The sequence below is a fragment of the Asterias rubens genome, chromosome 3, assembly GCF_902459465.1.
Source record: "Asterias rubens chromosome 3, eAstRub1.3, whole genome shotgun sequence".
In the NCBI taxonomy this organism is placed as follows: Eukaryota; Metazoa; Echinodermata; class Asteroidea; order Forcipulatida; family Asteriidae; genus Asterias; species Asterias rubens.
In genome coordinates this window covers 14196272-14216103 of record NC_047064.1, presented here as the reverse complement: position 1 = coordinate 14216103, position 19832 = coordinate 14196272, and the positions used below count along the sequence as shown (strand labels likewise).

General features: G+C 39.1%; 1 protein-coding gene across 5 annotated transcripts in view; it reads left to right on the top strand.

The window, feature by feature from the left end:
• Nucleotides 1-19314, top strand: part of LOC117288379 (microtubule-associated protein 4-like) — a 41896-nt gene extending 22582 nt beyond the window's left edge. For 4 of the 5 annotated variants that reach the window (XM_033769218.1, XM_033769221.1, XM_033769219.1 and 1 more), the window contains 5 exons: nucleotides 2298-2396; nucleotides 9421-9516; nucleotides 17368-17460; nucleotides 17577-17762; nucleotides 18169-19314. In XM_033769218.1, the coding sequence (XP_033625109.1) occupies nucleotides 2298-2396; nucleotides 9421-9516; nucleotides 17368-17460; nucleotides 17577-17762; nucleotides 18169-18318 (624 nt within the window). In that variant the 3' untranslated portion in view covers nucleotides 18319-19314. The remainder of the gene's footprint in view (nucleotides 1-2297; nucleotides 2397-9420; nucleotides 9517-17367; nucleotides 17461-17576; nucleotides 17763-18168) is intronic. The other variant, XM_033769220.1, reaches the window with a different exon arrangement.
• Nucleotides 19315-19832: the final 518 nt, after the last annotated feature.

Sequence of the window (19832 nt, the reverse complement as noted above, 5' to 3'; positions counted from 1 at the left end):
AGCAATGGAGAGTTGTTGATAGTATAAGACATTGTGAGAAACGGCTCCCTCTGAAATAAGTTTTCGAGAGAGAATTAATTTTCCACTAAAATATTTGAGTTTAATTTCGAGACCTCAGAATTAGATTTTGAGGTCCCAAAATCAAGCATCTTAAAGCACGCAACTTCATGTGAGGATGTTTTTTCTTCTATTACTATCTCTCAACTTTGATGTCCAATTGAGTTCAAATTTTCACAGGTTTGTTATTTTGTGCATATGTTGAGATACATCATGTGAGAAGACTGGCTTTGACAATTACCAAAAGTATCCAGTGTTTTTAACAAAATAAGCATTGGCAACACTTCATCTTCAAGAAAGATCCCCTAACGCTGAGTAGTTCTAAGAGTGTCAATGTTCTGCAGCCCGACCCAATGCGCCTTAAAGGAAAAGTATATTATTGGCAATTGGAGCCCAATGTTTGTTACAAATCCTTTAAAGTTGTAGATATGCCGGGCAAAACCTTTGTGTTTTGGCAGCTAGCTAGAAAGTGTACATGACTACGTGTATTTTTGCCCAGCAAAACATGACGTATACAGTGTTTTTACAACAGAGGGCGGTTTAAATGTAAACATAGGTCACATCGTCTGTATGCAGGAAAAATAATCCCTAATAGGAATACACAATCTAGTAAGCGTTATCACAGATTCAAACCTTGGGCCCAACAACTAATATTTTATTACATAGCTACGAAATGATTCTCAAAATGCTTTTTTGTTACTATCGAAAGCTGCTGTAAGACTCTAACCAAAAGTTGTTATTGCCATTAATTTTAAAAGTGAGAAAATAGAATTAGATGTTGCAAACTGCTTACCAACCCAAAGGACCTATGGTGTAAAAGAAAATAGGTAATGGCCTGACATATCGACCCTAGTAGAGTTTAAATGGCCTGACATATCGACCCTAGTAGAGTTTAAATGGCCTGACATATCGACCCGAGTAGAGTTTAAATGGCCTGACATATCGACCCTAGTAGAGTTTAAATGGCCTGACATATCGACCCTAGTAGAGTTTAAATGGCCTGACATATCGACCCTAGTAGAGTTTAAATGGCCTGACATATCGACCCTAGTAGAGTTTAAATGGCCTGACATATCGACCCTAGTAGAGTTTAAATGGCCTGACATATCGACCCTAGTAGAGTTTAAATGGCCTGACATATCGACCCGAGTAGAGTTTAAATGGCCTGACATATCGACCCTAGTAGAGTTTAAATGGCCTGACATATCGACCCTAGTAGAGTTTAAATGGCCTGACATATCGACCCTAGTAGAGTTTAAATGGCCTGACATATCGACCCTAGTAGAGTTTAAATGGCCTGACATATCGACCCTAGTAGAGTTTTTCTCGCAGGCTAAATGACGCCACAATAAACAACAGGACTCTTGAAAGTTTTTACATAACAACAAAACTTTGTAGTGAAATGTTTCTCAAAATGCTTTATACTATCAAAAAGTGCTGTAGGCTTCTAACCCTGTTATTACCCTTAATTTTAAAATGGATTACAAGACGTAAACCTTCCCTTTAACTAAGGGTATTCATAACTGATGCCAAGGATGTCAAAGCTTGTCACAGCGGAGTTGGGAATGTACTCTTCACATTTGAAGGAGGTCAGCTGCCATGTTGATCAAACTCCGCTACCTACTACTCAAATCTGACAATCTGAAGGAGGGTGGATGTACTTTTTACTTTTTGTGAATTTGCGCTTTCTAGAAAACAGCTGTTTGCCTTTTAAGCAATTATTGCGTTTGTGTATTGAAGAGTTTTGTAAACAATTTATTATTTTGTTCATTTATTATTTTGTTCATTTCATCGATTTCATGTAGGTTTAATTTTGAATTGAATGACTGTTAATATTAACTCTTTTTAGTGCCATGGTCAAGTTCATACGATCTATTTTATGTATCGGAAAGCACCGCTATTGTTCGTTCTATTTTATTAACTCACAAAGTGTCATCAATCACATATGTGCAACCCATTGTATACATGTTACCAAGAGAAGGCATAATTAATCCAACAAGAAATACTATTGCCTTTTTTTTTCTTCTTCATTTTTTAGGTTTTGAAAAAAAAAATCACACAGCTGGCCATTTAAGAAAAAAAGCGTATTAAAAAAACCCAGAAAAAACCTGTAACAAAACCAGGTCCTGAAAGAGTTAATACTACAAGATTGAAGACATTGAGTTGAATGTAGTGATGTTTTGTTAACCAAGTTGAACTGACACTTGTTGTTTACAAAGGCTGAACCATTTTGTTTACAGGTGAAGATTCAGACGGAGAAAGTAGATTTCACCACCGTACAGTCAAGATGTGGCTCCTTAAACAACACCAAGCACAAGCCAGGTGGCGGAAATGTCAAGGTAAAAACCATTGTAATTATATTCCAGGAATACATCCAGTAAAACAAGTGCAGTTACATAAATAGTTGATTGCGTTATTGTTAGCCAAAATTCGTTGGTAATCCACTTGTTTTGATTGTGTTAAAGTATATTTTTTATTCCTTCAATTTTCAATTGCTCATTGAAAAAATATAAATAACCATATTTTTTTATCAACGTAACATTTCTCTCAGCAGCAGAAGGCATCTAACGATAGTAATTCCTCATATGTTATTTGCATAACAATGATCAAACAAGACTCACATGTCCAGTGCCCCACCCCTCCCATGGTTGAAGTTGATGGACATCGAGCCAAAAGTGCCAGTTCTGGTCTCAAATTATTAAAAAGACCCCATCTAAAGGTGACATACCAGAAACGCACTGCCATTTTGTAACCGGCCCACCCATTGCAGTGACTAGGATGTCGTGGTATTTATTGTCTTGCACTCAACACAAACTTCTGCGTCTTTGTAGAATGACGAGCCTTCTTGACAGTGAATCGTGTCAGTAAATCATGTACAATTTGAGTGTAATTTGCTGTGGTGTTTGAAATTACTCCCATATACACGTAGTCAGTTTCTCATGCCTTCACAATGTCTTGAGTTCGGAAATGTAAACTAGTTGCACATCACACTTAACCAAGACCATACGATTGGTAGAAGAGTTGTAGTTCGCACATTATAATTTTTCTTTTCTACCCATACACCGATGTGTGTCACCGATGTGTGTTAGCACTGTATACTCAGTATTGTCCCGAGCCCTGTGAACAAATATCACAGGCATGTTATTCGGGTGGGATTCGAACCCACGACCCTTGCAATTCTAGAGCAGTGTCTTACCAACTAGACTACCGAGGTTGCCCGGTAGCTAGAGGCAGTTCAAGTCCTATGTTTTATATTCATTTTGGTTTTTACCCATACAGCGATGTGTGTTAGCACTGTGTACTCGGTACTTTCCCGAGTCCTGTGAAAAAATTTCACAGGCATGTTACTCGGGTGGGATTCGAACCTATGACCCTTGCAATTCTAGAGCAGTGTCTTACCAACTAGACTACCGAGGTTGCCCGGTAGCTAGAGGCAGTTCAAGTCCTATGTTTTATATTCATTTTGGTTTTTACCCATACAGCGATGTGTGTTAGCACTGTGTACTCGGTACTTTCCCGAGTCCTGTGAAAAAATTTCACAGGCATGTTACTCGGGTGGGATTCGAACCTACGACCCTTGCAATTCTAGAGCAGTGTCTTACCAACTAGACTACCGAGGTTGCGTGGTAGCTAGAGGCAGTTCAAGTCCTATGTTTTATATTCATTTTGGTTTTTACCCATACAGCGATGTGTGTTAGCACTGTGTACTCGGTACTTTCCCGAGTCCTGTGAAAAAATTTCACAGGCATGTTACTCGGGTGGGATTCGAACCTACGACCCTTGCAATTCTAGAGCAGTGTCTTACCAACTAGACTACCGAGGTTGCGTGGTAGCTAGAGGCAGTTCAAGTCCTATGTTTTATATTCATTTTGGTTTTTACTCATACAGCGATGTGTGTTAGCACTGTGTACTCGGTACTTTCCCGAGTCCTGTGAAAAAATTTCACAGGCATGTTACTCGGGTGGGATTCGAACCTACGACCCTTGCAATTCTAGAGCAGCGTCTTACCAACTAGACTACCGAGGTTGCGTGGTAGCTAGAGGCAGTTCAAGTCCTATGTTTTATATTCATTTTGGTTTTTACCCATACAGCGATGTGTGTTAGCACTGTGTACTCGGTACTTTCCCGAGTCCTGTGAAAAAATTTCACAGGCATGTTACTCTGGTGGGATTCGAACCTACGACCCTTGCAATTCTAGAGCAGTGTCTTACCAACTAGACTACCAAGGTTGCGTGGTAGCTAGAGGCAGTTCAAGTCCTATGTTTTATATTCATTTTGGTTTTTACCCATACAGCGATGTGTGTTAGCACTGTGTACTCGGTACTTTCCCCGAGTCCTGTGAAAAAATTTCACAGGCATGTTACTCGGGTGGGATTCGAACCTACGACCCTTGCAATTCTAGAGCAGTGTCTTACCAACTAGACTACCGAGGTTGCCCGGTAGCTAGAGGCAGTTAGAATCCTTTGTTTTGGCAGTGGGTAGGCCAATACATGTAGCACAGTGTTCTGAGTACAGTTTAATTAGTACACAATCATAATGCCACCCAACGCTTCACAGCACATGGTCGTGCAGGTCCAGTAACGAGTGGTCGTGACATGCGCGTCACATGTAAGTACTTCAGGATGGCGAGTGTGAAAATAGTGATGACATCTGGGAAGGGTCCTGATTGGTTGTTTGAGTCTGTCATGAAGGTTATACTAGGGACTTTTCGTTTTCGACGACGGATGGTTCTGCGACGGTTGTTCAGCTAAACGTTGTCGTTTTCAGCACAACGAAGATTCATCCAAAGTACTGTCGTAGAAATTGAGGGACGGCCGTCCTCAAAGCCGACGCATGCGCAGATGACGCCAAATGTCATCTTACCCGTCGCAGAACCATCCGTCGTCGAAAACCAAAAGTCCCTATTCTTCTTCATGGGAACCACCTCTGTAACCACTAAGACAATTGAAGGCAAAAAGTGTGCACTAGTCACTGGGACAAACTATAATTTATCTTGTGTTTCTGCGCTGGGCCCAATTTCATAAAGCCTGTAAACACACAAATTTGCTTAGCATGATTTTCTTTCCTTGATAAAAAACAAGATTACCAACCAAATTTTAATTTGTTGCATATTGCTTTTTACTGGCATTCAGCTGTTGTTTGCTTATCCTGAAAATCATGTGAAAATTTGGTTGAAAATCCTGTTTTTATTAAGGAAGAAATGTCATGCTAAGCAAATTTTTGTGCTTACAGGCTTTATGAAATTGGGCCCTGTTTTGTTTAAATTTAATATCAGGTGGAGATTAACGATGAACAGGGTCTCTCATACATAGAATGTGAACAGTGTCATCAGCTACTGTGAATAACATGGGACACACTTTCTTCATTTTAACATTGATGACATATTATTCTCACAAATTAATATCTCCAATCCTGCAGATTTTTGATCAGAAGTTAGATATCAGCATGTATGTTAGAAGCCGTGTGGGCTCATTAGATAATACATACCACACCCCAGGGGGAGGTAACCTTAAGGTATCAATTCATGAATATGCATGTTAGCTTCATCTCATTTACATATCATTAAACACTGCTTGCCAAATACTAAACAGCCGTGTAGGCTCATTAGATAATACATACCACACCCCAGGGGAGGTAACCTTAAGATATCAATTCATTAATATGCAAGTCAGTTTCATCTCATTAACATATCATTAAACACTGCTTGCCAAATACTAAACAGCCGGCAGAGTGGGCTCATTAGATAATACATAACACACCCCATGGGGAGGTAACCTTAAGGTATCAATTCATGAATATGCATGTCAGCTTCATCTCATTTACATATCATTAAACACTGCTGGCGAAAAAACGAAACAAGATGAAAGATACATATATTCATCTCATTTGCATATTGGCGGATGCTGAATATGCCAAGTACTACATCCTTGGCTGTGAATATGCATGACGAATTCTTACGAATAAAAAGCAAATATTAACATAATTACCCCCAGTAGAAACATGAGAGTTTGCCTTAGCATGCAAATTTAATTTACATAAACTTTGAATACATTTTGTGCAAGATACCAACTATGCTTTTGTAAATCTTCACATTATATGTCATAATGTTAATATTTACTAACCTGTGCTGCAAGGATAAAAGGTTTGATTGATTTGCAAGATGAAATATTTATTTCATAACGCTGATTTCAAATAATAATATAAAAAATCTAAAATTGAAATGATCAGTATATGTTCGGAAAGAATGATTGACTCTCTGTATTTTGATAGCAAGTATTTATTTCACTTTTGAAATGCATTCATTGTTTTTTCCATTGCATCATATCCAGAGCAAAAAGAATACACAACTTTCTCTTGAATATGCATGAGTATTGTACAAAAGCTTGAATACATTAACATGAATTAACATAATAAACCACTGCATCAGTTAATTTGCTGGCCATATGACCATACAGTCTTCTAAAATAAAACGTAATTTTCTCTGATTTCTAGATCTACGAAGAAAGGTTAGCATTTAAAAAGAAAGCCTTAAGTCGAATTGGTTCCTTTAGCAATTCTCACCATCGTCCAGGAGGTGGAAACTTTAAGGTAGCTTGTCATGGCATCTGTTGCATCATGGGACCTTGTATGCAGAGCATTGTGGGATTGATTTGAGTATATGCCTAAAACACATTCAAACTCAGAGCCTAGGGAAAGTGAAGTAATTTGTTTGATCTTAGAAAGCAGTAACTTGAGTTTTGATCTGAGAAGCATCCATACTTTGAGCAATTGGTAAGGTAGTGCGTTCTGCTCAATACCAGCGAGGCTCCATAGTTGGTGACCCATGCCTCCAACCTACAGAGTGCCCTGGGTGGCAGTGTGCCCTGGGTGGCAGTGTGCCCTGGGTGGCAGTGTGCCCCTGGTGGCAGTGTGCCCCGGATGGCAGTGTACCCCTGGTGGCAGTGTGCCCCGGGTGGCAGTGTGCCCCGGGTGGCAGTGTGCCCCGGGTGGCAGTGTGCCCCGGGTGGCAGTGTGCCCCTGGTGGCAGTGTGCCCCGGGTGGCAGTGTGCCCCGGGTGGCAGTGTGCCCCGGGTGGCAGTGTGCCCCTGGTGGCAGTGTGCCCTGGGTGGCAGTGTGCCCCGGGTGGCAGTGTGCCCCGGGTGGCAGTGTGCCCCGGGTGGCAGTGTGCCCCGGGTGGCAGTGTGCCCCGGGTGGCAGTGTGCCCCTGGTGGCAGTGTGCCCCTGGTGGCAGTGTGCCCCGGGTGGCAGTGTGCCCCGGGTGGCAGTGTGCCCCGGGTGGCAGTGTGCCCCTGGTGGCAGTGTGCCCTGGGTGGCAGTGTGCCCCGGCTGGCAGTGTGCCCCTGGTGGCAGTGTGCCCCCTGGTGGCAGTGTGCCCTTTGGTGGCAGTGTGCCCTTTGGTGGTAGTGTGCCCCTGCTGGCAGTGTGCCCTTTGGTGGCAGTGTGCCCTTTGGTGGCAGTGTGCCCTTTGGTGGCAGTGTGCCCTTGTGTGGCAGTGTGCCCTTGTGTGGCAGTGTGCCCTTGTGTGGCAGTGTGCCCTTGTGTGGCAGTGTGCCCTTTGGTGGCAGTGTGCCCAGGGTGGCAGTGTGCCCTTTGGTGGCAGTGTGCCCCGGGTGGCAGTGTGCCCCCTGGTGGCAGTGTGCCCTTTGGTGGCAGTGTGCCCCGGGTGGCAGTGTGCCCCTGGTGGCCGTTGATTTGATTTGGTAGCCCTTGCCTTGAGTGTTTGTTAGTGGTGTACACCTAATGGTGGTATTCCTTTACAAAGTCTGCTGTCAGAAATATTGTTTTGTTTGTTTGTGCCAGATTTGTTTATTTTTGTTTTTACTTTGTTGAAGCATTGTATATGAACACACTAATTTTTCTGTTGCAGCTTGTAACCAGAGGCCTTTGATCTGACACCAAATTAAAACACTCTCTCTCTTTTTTCAGTTGTCTAGTTTGATTCCGTAAATTCCTGTTTCTTAAACATACCTTTCATGACTGAGACTAACTTTTCTTTTGCAGCTTGTAAAGAAGGCCATTTTAAACAAAAGTTCTCATTAGACCGAAGATTATATGAGATTAAACTGAAATATTTGCATCATGATTTGATTGTTAAGATATTTCAAGGGTCTGTGTACTTTTTGTAGGACACAACACGCAATGTCCACAGATTTACATCAAACTCACACAGTTTGAAGATAATGATAGTAGAAGGCTTTCCTTCAAATAATTACTTACTGAGGTGCTGTAGTTTTTTGAGAAATGAGTAAAACGTATTTTTGTGACATTGCTTTACTCATTTCTCAAAAACAACATCTCAACAGCACCTCAACTAGTAATATTTTAAGGTAAGCTTTCTACAATCATTATCTTTAAAGGGTGTAAGTTTAATGTAGATCTGTGGTCATTGTGTTTTGTGTTACAAAAAGTACCCAAATCCTTTAAAGAGAATTGGACCTTGGGATATATTTTTGTAGACTTCTGAAGATCTGTTTTATTATATAATTATATTACTTGCTGTCCCAAACATAACTTTATAAATATATTTTTAATGCCACAGAATTCCCATTAAGACTGTTTGTAACAAACAAAAATTTTCATTGAAACATTAAACTGTTATGAAATCGAAAGACAGTTACACTTTTTGTTGTTGCTGTCTTGTTTTTTAAAAGTCATCAAAAATTGTCTCCCAAAAATACCATACTTATTTTCTTTTTTAAATTCATTAACCATGTTAACAAAGCATCCATTATTTTATTTGCATTTATTGTAGTAGGAATACCATTGGGTTACCCACATTTTAATTTGGAATGTCGGGGTGTGGGGACGTGGGTTCAAGTTCTGTAATTTACAGAATATGGGTTTGAATCCTTGCTGTGTCAGTCGCGACACTTGTGTCCTTGAGCGAGGCACTTTATCATAAATGCTTCTCTCCACCCAGGAGTAAAAATGGGTACTGAGAGCTGTGGAGTACTGTGGACTGGCATCCTGTCGGGGGGGGGGGAATAGAAATATTCTCAGTTGATTAATTCCAAGGAAACCGGATCTAAACACCAGCCTGATGATCCACATTGGCTTATGATGGACTTTACTTACCCAAAATTCAAAGTTTAAATTTCAGCTTAGTGTACAGCGAATTACGCTGTTTACTAAGAAAGAATAATGAAAAATATGTTGGCCTGAGACCAGTGATTTTAGTGTAGGCCAGTCAACTGAACATGGGAAAAGTATAAACTAAGGAAAACTTTGCTGTCTAAAAAAAAGAAGTGGATTGTTTGTCACTTGATGATGTGTCTCTGCCCCGGTCCGTGGACTATCTGCTGCAACAGGGTTAACCCATTCTGAGTGACTTGGGGATAAACTCTTCCCTTGTTATCCCCTCAGATTCTGGATGAAAAGGTGGAGTTCACCTCCAAAGTCCAGAGCAAAGTGGGATCTCTGGACAATGCAACTCACACCCCTGCTGGGGGTAATGTCAAGGTCAGATTCAAACAGGGTTCAAGGGTCACTTTTAGTTAGTGCATCATTGCAGGTTTGCATGTATTTGTTTACAATAGAAACAACATCATTTTCCAAGTATAGAAAGAAAACAACTTTTCAGTGAAGTTTTGTGAATGAATGTACAATCCCAGCCATATCTCGATGGCCCCCACCCCCTGTTCAATGTTGTTTCTTATTGCGAGGTGTGTGCTTCTAACGACATTGAGCTGGGGAACAGGAGAATGGGAACAGGTTATGTTTAGTGTCACCTGGCCCAAGCATTTTGGCCGGGATTGTAGAAATCAAGATAAACTTTTGCAGTTAAAATGATGAAAAATGTGTACCCAGGGGTTTGACAAGTTCGCTGTAAACTAAAGAAAGGTGGTCATCAATTGTTTTGTCTACTTAAATTTCTGGTGGCTTAGAAAAAGTGTCTACACATAAAACCTTAAAAGCAGTTGACACTATTGGTAACTCAAAATAATTATTAGCATAAAACCTTTCTTGATAACGAGTAATGGGAAGAGGTTGATAGTATAAAACATTGTGAGAAACGGCTCCCTCTGAAGTAATGTAGTTTTCAAGAAAGAAGTAATTTTCAACGAATTCGATTTCGAGACCTCAGAATTAGATTTTGAGGTCTCGAAATCAAGCATGTGAAAGCACACAACTTGGTGTTTTTTCTTTAATGATTATCTCGCAACTTTGACGACCAATTGATTGAGCTCAAATTTTCACAGGTTTGTTATTTTGTGCATATGTTTAGATACACCAATTGAGAAGACTGGTCTTGACAATTACCAATAGTGTCCACTGTCTTTAAAGGCAGTGGACACTATTGGTAATTACTCAAAATAATTATTAGCATAAAACTTACTTGGTAACGATTAATGGGAGAGGTTGATAGTATAAAACATTGTGAGAAACGGCTCCCTCTGAAGTAATGTAGTTTTCAAGAAAGAAGTAATTTTCAACGAATTCGATTTCAAGACCTCAGAATTAGCTTTTGAGGTCTCGAAATCAAGCATGTGAAAGCACACAACTTGGTGTTTTTTCTTTAATGATTATCTCGCAACTTTGACGACCAATTGATTGAGCTCAAATTTTCACAGGTTTGTTATTTTGTGCATATGTTTAGATACACCATTTGAGAAGACTGGTCTTGACAATTACCAATAGTGTCCACTGTCTTTAAAGGCAGTGGACACTATTGGTAATTACTCAAAATAATTATTAGCATAAACCTTTCTTGATAACGAGTAATGGGAAGAGGTTGATAGTATAAAACATTGTGAGAAACGGCTCCCTCTGAAGTAATGTAGTTTTCAAGAAAGAAGTAATTTTCAACGAATTCGATTTCGAGACCTCAGAATTAGATTTTGAGGTCTCGAAATCAAGCATGTGAAAGCACACAACTTGGTGTTTTTTCTTTAATGATTATCTCGCAACTTTGACGACCAATTGATTGAGCTCAAATTTTCACAGGTTTGTTATTTTGTGCATATGTTTAGATACACCAATTGAGAAGACTGGTCTTGACAATTACCAATAGTGTCCACTGTCTTTAAAGGCAGTGGACACTATTGGTAATTACTCAAAATAATTATTAGCATAAAACTTACTTGGTAACGATTAATGGGAGAGGTTGATAGTATAAAACATTGTGAGAAACGGCTCCCTCTGAAGTAATGTAGTTTTCAAGAAAGAAGTAATTTTCAACGAATTCGATTTCAAGACCTCAGAATTAGCTTTTGAGGTCTCGAAATCAAGCATGTGAAAGCACACAACTTGGTGTTTTTTCTTTAATGATTATCTCGCAACTTTGACGACCAATTGATTGAGCTCAAATTTTCACAGGTTTGTTATTTTGTGCATATGTTTAGATACACCATTTGAGAAGACTGGTCTTGACAATTACCAATAGTGTCCACTGTCTTTAAAGGCAGTGGACACTATTGGTAATTACTCAAAATAATTATTAGCATAAAACTTACTTGGTAACGATTAATGGGGAGAGGTTGATAGTATAAAACATTGTGAGAAACGGCTCCCTCTGAAGTAATGTAGTTTTCAAGAAAGAAGTAATTTTCAACGAATTCGATTTCAAGACCTCAGAATTAGATTTTGAGGTCTCGAAATCAAGCATGTGAAAGCACACAACTTGGTGTTTTTTTTTTTCATGATTATCTCGCAACTTTGACGACCAATTAATTGAGCTCAAATTTTCACAGGTTTGTTATTTTATGCATATGTTTAGATACACCAATTGAGAAGACTGGTCTTGACAATTACCAATAGTGTCCACTGTCTTTAAAGGCAGTGGACACTATTGGTAATTACTCAAAATAATTATTAGCATTAAACTTACTTGGTAACGATTAATGGGGAGAGGTTGATAGTATAAAACATTGTGAGAAACGGCTCCCTCTGAAGTAACGTAGTTTTTCGAGAAAGAAGTAATTTTCCACGAATTTGATTACGAGACCTCAAGTTTAGAATTTGAGGTCTCGAAATCAAGCATCTGAAAGCACACAACTTCGTGTGACAAGGGTGTTTTTACTTTCATTATTATCTCACAACTTTGATGACTGATTGAGCTCAAATTTTCCACAGGTTTGTTATTTTATGCATATGTTTAGATACACCAATTGAGAAGACTGGTCTTGACAATTACCAATAGTGTCCACTGCCTTTAAATCAGCTCAATTTATCTCTTGGTGGCCCTTGATGTCTACATATTATCGTCCTGGTGGAGGTATTTTGTGTTGCACCTCTTTTGTCTGAGAAAATTCTTCTGTGCCTCTCTTCTTTATCATAATTTCTTGCTTGTAGCATGTTGTGCTTATAAAACTCCTTTGCTGATGCTAAGAGTGGTTAGATGCTTTGTCTTACTTCTCTTTGATGTGGCAGCCAACAAAATTGGTACATCTGAATTTTTAATTTTCTTGCGACCATGTTGATTATGTGATCGCCTATGGTTAGGTGAATGTGTTAAGCATGTTGGCTTGATTTCACAAATTACTAAGCTTCATATTAAGTCTTTTAGTTGAGAAAATAGTATTCGCTGTTGCAAACTGCCTGCCAACCACAAGGACCTATGGTATAAATACACAAAATACTTTTAAAGTGGCCTGACGTTTCCTAATGCCATTGACTATTTTTTTTGAAAATATCTTTTTGAAACTTCAAAATTCTGTATAACAAATAAGCAAATAAGTCTTTCTAACCAAACGAAAATGTATCAAGCTGATCTGTGTTGCCTTGGTACATCCCAAAGTCATTAGTCTTTCTTGTTTATTATTATTTATTTTAAATCTTTAGACATACACAATAGTTACAAGTTGTGCAGTGGCTGTCAAGGTTAAAACAAACTGTCATCAAAAGATGTGTAAAAACCAGACCCCTGCCATTGATAAAAATATAATTATTCGTTATAAAAAGGAAATTGAACTGAAACATTTAAAAATCACACAAAAGAAAACATTAAAACACAAAAATCCAAATTATGGGTTCTATCTGTACAACAATGGCTCTTTCGGAATACATAAATAGACAGCCTTGGCACTGAAACAATTAAGATGAGTTGAAAATATCACCATAGAGATTTGTATTGTGTTGTGATTGTGACATCACGTTTTGTGTAGCAGTTAAGATTGATTCACACTTAAGATCAATCTTTAGCTCTTTGTTAAACTGAGCTCTGATACTGCATTCATTGTGTATACTTGCACCTCTATTAAGGGAAAGTGATTTCCAATGGAACATTTCAAAAGACTGAGGTGATTGTAGAAAATCTTCCCTTTTTCACCTCCATTAAATGCACTGGACACTATTGGTAATTACTCAAAATAATTGTTAGCATTAAAAAGTGACTTGGCGTTGAGCAATGGAGAGTGTTGAGTGTTGACAGTATGTATAAAACATTGTGACAACATAGTTTTTGAGAAAAAAATATATTTCTCACTCAAATATTTGAATTTGAAATGCCCTGTTGATTAAAAATCACTAAAAGTATGCCCAAAAACGGTAACCTTCAAAACTCGCATCAAGGCGAGTTTTGGTGATTACAATTTCCATTGTGTTTCCGTTTTGAGAATGCTGCAGTCAGAGATGCGGTTTGTACCCTGAATGGCCCCTAAGTCATAGTTCATATTAGTAAAATGAGTCAAGGTTGCTTCCAAGAAAAACACTAATCCAACATTAGGTTTTCAGTTCCCAATAGACCAATGACTAAAGAACTGGATGAATAGTCCTGTTAAATGGTTATGCTTTCTCTATTATTGGAGCAAACCCAGAAAGTAGGAAAGAGAATTAGTCAAATTACTTATACTGGCTACATTATGGAAGTGTCGTAGCCGAGCGGTTAAGAGCACCGAATTCAAACTCTGGTGTTTCTGATCAGTGTGGGTTCGAATCCCCAGCCGTGATACTTGTGTCCTTAAGCAAGACCCTTAGCCATTGCTTCATCCTTTGAATGGGACGTAAAGCCGTTTGTCCCACGTGTTGTGTAACGCATGTAAAAGAACCCAGTGCACTTATCGAAAAGAGAAGGGGGTCGCCCTGGTGTTCCTGGCTGTGGCTGCTGTATGCGCCGTAGCACCTTGTAAACCCTTATAAGTGCTACATAATTGGGTCTCAGAATCCATCACTGCAATAACATATCTTTCTGAAAGTTTGTATATACTCAGCGCCTTGAGTACCTTGTTCGGTAGATACGTGCGCTATATAAGACTACTATATTATTATTATTGTTTGTAAACAAGGAAAGATTCAATACTTGTGTTAAAGCATTTTTTATTAGATGATAACAAAATAACTGGTTGGGTAATGCACTGCTACTCATTTAAAAAACCCTAAATCCTGCACATTTATTTGTCACTTCTCATTTAAAATAAACCTTGATTAACTTCATTGGCACTAATATACATTGGTTTGTTGTGATTTTACTATTTATGTAAAAAATAAACAATTGTCACTAATACCGATATTTGATCTTTATAAATTATTCACAATGAAACTTATTTAAAACTGAGGTGCACAATTATGAATTTGCTGTTGAATTACTATACATTTTTTAAAATCATTATATTATGTTGTTATGATTTTTTCCATATATCATGATGGATGGACAGCTAAATTCACTTTTCTTGTCTGAGCTGTATGCTACTCTACAAGTCTTTATAGTGTTGACTGTTTCCTTTATGTTGAAAGACTTATGTATGTGGTTTACTGATTTCTTTTGATCATTAATATTCCAACAATACCAAGCTAAAGGCCAAATTGCATTAGAAGTAGAAATACCAAATGTTTTGGAAAACACAACATTCTACTTTTATGCAAAATTCTGCAACATGGAAGTTCAGTTGAAAAACATTTACAAAAGAACAAAGATATTGACAAAATAGGGAGATCGCCAACAACATGTAGGGCTACATGTATATAGCTCAGTAGCTAGAGCGCTGGCACGTTAGTCCAGAAGTCGTTGCTTGGTTCAAATCCAACTCTGCTCATTTGTTTTGGTTCGACCCACAATTCAAAATATTTGCTCACAAACCGAAAAACAAGGCAGATAAAACCAAACACTTACAAAAAAAATAGATGACAGCCCATCTCAAGAATGTTGTTAAAGAGTTGTTAGTTCATAGAACAAGCTCAGATAGACCCTCATAAAGAATTATGCAGACGGATCTTATGGGACTGAAAAGGAACAAATTTGGCTTTGTTTTATCTTTTTATTTGTCCGTCCATCTTCTTGTCTGTCTGTTTGTTGTTACGCGTCTCTTCTGCTAATCCTTCTGTCTGTCAATCTAATTAAACAATTTAATCCAACAGGAGCTTCATTGTAATCCCATAATCCAACTGGCACAGTGTAAATCCACACTAATCTCTTCCTTAATCTTTGACACCTGCAGCTGGCGTCTGAGAAACTGGATTTTGGTCAGAGAGCCAAGAGTCGTATTGGCTCCCTTGACAATGTTCGCCATAGCCCTGGGGGCGGGGCTGTAAAGGTAGATCCCTGATTGGACAATGCTGTGACTTGTTTCCATGGTGATCCAACTACAACAACAATGACTACTACTCTTTATACTAACCGTGTGTTTCGTTTCAGTGGTTTTCAGGTTGTGGTGTGTGTAGACTTTTGGTGTGTGTAGACAAGTTGTTAATGTTTGTTGTGCTGATAGTTGAGTCGTGGTGGTGGCCTAATGATTCAGGTCTCCGTGACCGAATACTGCTCTCGCGAGATCACTGCTCCCGCGCAAAGCTGCTGGCTGCCGACTACCTCCTCATTTGAGACTGCACAGTGTGAGAGCAGTAGACTTGAGAGGGCAAGCAGTCTGGCGAGAACATCCTCAGTGTCGCGGAGAAAGTTGGAATGCTTTCACTGCGACAGACATCTAACGACTTGTCCACAAGTCTAGGTTTTGTGCAATGAGATCATCGCTTTCCAGCAGATGTTATCAATCAATTAATATATCTGATGAATCAAGCAGGATGAGCAGTCTTGGTGTGTTTATTGATGACACATGTTGGGATGTTTCACTCCCATGTCTGTTGACGTACTTTTTATTGCCGAACCTGATATTAAAAAAGGGCAGGTTTTTATAACATTAGAAATAACTACAGAGTCACTTTAGAGATACAGCATGGACTATTGGATGATGCACAATATTGAGGGCTTCAAGATGTAGCGTAGGTTAAAGGCAATGGACACTATTGGTAATTGTCAAAGACTAGCCTTCACAGTTGGTGTATCTCAACATATGCATAAAAACACAAATCTGTGAAAATTTGAGCTCAATCGGTCATCGAAATTGCCAGATAATAATGAAAGAAAAAAACACCCTTGTCACACGAAGTTGTGTGCGTTTAGATGGTTGATATCGAGACCTCAAGTTCTAAATCTGAGGTCTCGAAATCAAATTCGTGGAAAATTACTTCTTTCTTGAAAACTACTTCACTTCAAAGGGAGCCGTTTCGCACAATGTTTTATACCATCAACCTCTCCCCATTACTCTTCACCAAGAAAGGTTTTATGCTAATAATTATTTTGAGTAATGTCCACTGCCCTTAAGGAGTAACCTGGGAATCGTTGTAAGGGTCATGTCGCATGAGGCAATTTACAGCCAGTTCCTGGCAATCTCAGAGAAGAAAATGCATTCATATTTGAATGTTCTCTCATTTATGTTTATGTGGGATAGTTAAGGATAATTGATCCTTGAGCATAGATAACATAATGAGGGGGCCTATTCCTGACAAGCACTGCTTTGCCCCCCCCCCCCCCACAACCCCTCACCCCCAACACACAATTTATTTTTTTTTCCTTTTTTTTTTCCACTTTACTTTACGCATAACACTATTCTTACTAATTTACCGTTAATTTATACTATTTTTGTGTTATTCTGGCTAATAGGGTAGCGTGGATTTTCTGTAGAGCTCAGTATTGTATTTTCGTATGTGAAAGCCAGAAGTCGAAGCCGCCCTAAGTTGTATACTACAAGCATTAGTTCTCTCCGGGGGTAATAAGTGAAGTAGTTGTTGCTATGAAAGCTCATACAGTTTTTCTTTTAAATAGGCCATATCCGAATTGGCAATTGGCGGCTATGGCTACAGCTACGGCTGTTGCTAAGTGTGTTGCTAGGGACATCCTATACCTCAACGCACGATAACGTGGAAATCTAGCCGTAGCCGTATTCGCTAGTTCGGACACGGCCTTAGTTGCTATTATTATCTTCCTTGGTGGTGACTAATCATAACATACTTTCAATGTACTTTCAATATTTTGCTCAAGGCCTCATCAGCAAAACTGGGAGTTTTACATATCGGTGTTTATTTGTTTGTTTTGTTGTTCAGATTGAATCGAAGAAGTTGGATTTTAGCAAAACATCATCGAAGGTCGGATCAAAAGATAATCTGAAACATCAGCCTCAGGGCGGAAACAAAAAGGTAAACCAAGGATGACATGAATATCTTATGCTATGGTTTGATCGACGAATGTGTATTTAAGCTTCTTATCCAATGTAAATGTTATTATTTATTAATCTTTCGTTGTTTGTCTGTAGATTATAAATGAAAAGATTGAGTTTAAAGCAGAATCAAAGATCGGATCGAAGGATAATATCAAACACCAGGCTGGAGGTGGGAAGGTTAAGATCCTTAATGAGAAGGTTGACTTCACTGCTAAGGCTGCGTCTAAAGTTGGCTCCAAGGATAACATCGAGCATAAACCAGGAGGGGGAAATGTCCAGGTAGGGATGTCAGTTCAGTTTCTGACATTGTCTATTTCCGTATCAGGCATGACACTTGTGTCCTTAAGCAAGACACTTCACCATTGCTTCGTCCTTCGGAGGGGACGTAAAGCCGTTGGTCCCATGTGTTGTGTAACGCATGTAAAAGAACCCAGTACACTTATCGAAAAGAGAAGGGCTTCGCCCCGGTGTTCCTGGCTGTGGCTGCTGTATGCGCCGTAGCACCTTGTAAACCCTGGGTGCTGAATAGCGTTGAGAAATCGGTCAATGAGAAAATACCGCAGAAGGTGAATTAATTGTTACCATAGTTACTGATAAAAAGTATAATTTTCTTAAATAATATTTCCCTTTCATGAATTTTGTATCCACTTTTTGTTATAAGCTGCTTTCATTTTCCCAATTTCAGATCATGGATGAGAAGCTAGTGTTTAAGGACACCGCCTCTCCACGGACTGATACAGGTGTAAAGGAACCCAGGTCACCGGGCGGGTCACTCTCGAGGTCATCTCGAGGCTCCAGGTCATCTGTGGGGTCACAGGAGGGCAAGACTGAATGAATCACGGCCACAAAGGAATCAAAGAGGTGAATTCTCTCTCATCACTATCCCAGAGCCATTGTCACCCATTTGGGATATAATAAATACCCAGATTGAGACCCTTGTATCCCAAGGAGGGTATCAATGTACCCCAATCGAGGAAACCTTTGGGCTACTAACAAAACCTCATCCTTCTATATAGTTTGATGTTTAAAGATAAGTCAATTGTTAGCCTTTAAGTATGGAGAAATACATTTTAGCTGTTTAAGACAGAGTTATTGTGTATCTTAGGATATCACCATGAAGTGTTCAGGGCCTTCATACATGAAACAGTTGTAGGATCTTGAGCCACAATGTACACCCAGTGGATCGGAGACCAAGTTATCGGCCATGGCCGTTGTTTTCCCAGGGCATGGCGAGTCACTGACTGCACAGCCTGCAAGGTATTTGAAATCCCAAATGGTCTATAAGTCACAGGTGTTGACTGCTCAAGTTGAGTTGTGTTTTAGTTGACAAGTTGTCCAACTGTAAACATAATGATTTATCTGATGATTTATCTGTGTCTTTCTGTTCCCAATTTCATAGAGCTAGTTTTAAGCAGAAAGGGAGCTAGGCACACTAAGCACAACAAAGGTATGCTTACTAGAATAAGTTTACCATGCAAACTACGTTGTCACATGTACAATCTGTAACTTACATCTGCCTCCATTGCTTAGCAGCAAATTATTAAGCAATATTTTGCGTAAATCATTGGGCAGCTCTTTGGAATTGTGCCCTGTTTGAAAAACACCTCCATCCTAACTTCCCCAAATCCATTGATTCTTTGAGTGTGATTTTGATCCTGGTTCACTTGGAAGAAGAAAAAACCAATTTGTGTTGATTCCAGTCCTAGGTTTGGATGTAGATTCCTGGCATTCTGTTGGCTTATAGTGGATCACTGGAAATGTGAATGGATTCTTGTTAATGCATTGTACTTAAAGCCATTAGACACTTTCTGAACAGAACAAAAATTAAAAGCTCACAGATTCACAAATAACTTACAGGGTTTACAGAAGGTAATGACGAAAGACTTCCCTTGAAATATTATTCCATGAAATGCTTTACTTTTTGAGAAAACATTAAAACAATTATCAATTCTCGATATCGAGAATTACGGATTTATTTTAAACACAGGTCATGACACGGCGAAACATGTGGAAACAAGGGTGGGTTTTCCCGCTATTTTCTCCTGACTCCAATGACCGATTGAGCCTAAATTTTCACATTTTTATATATAAGTTGTGACACACAAAGTGTGGGCCTTTGGACAATACTGTTGCCGATGTTGTGCGATTGCTTTAGGCATCAGCAAGATATTGAAATTCACATCTGGATTAATTTCTACTTATGGTGAATCTACTTGAATTTAAAAAAAAAAAAACTCAGGAAATATGGAAATGAAAAAGTGGTATTTAAGCTGTTGCAAAGTGCTAACCTAAAATAGCGGTATGAACACTTAAAGAAAGAACGGTATGAGTACTTAAAGAAAATAGTCG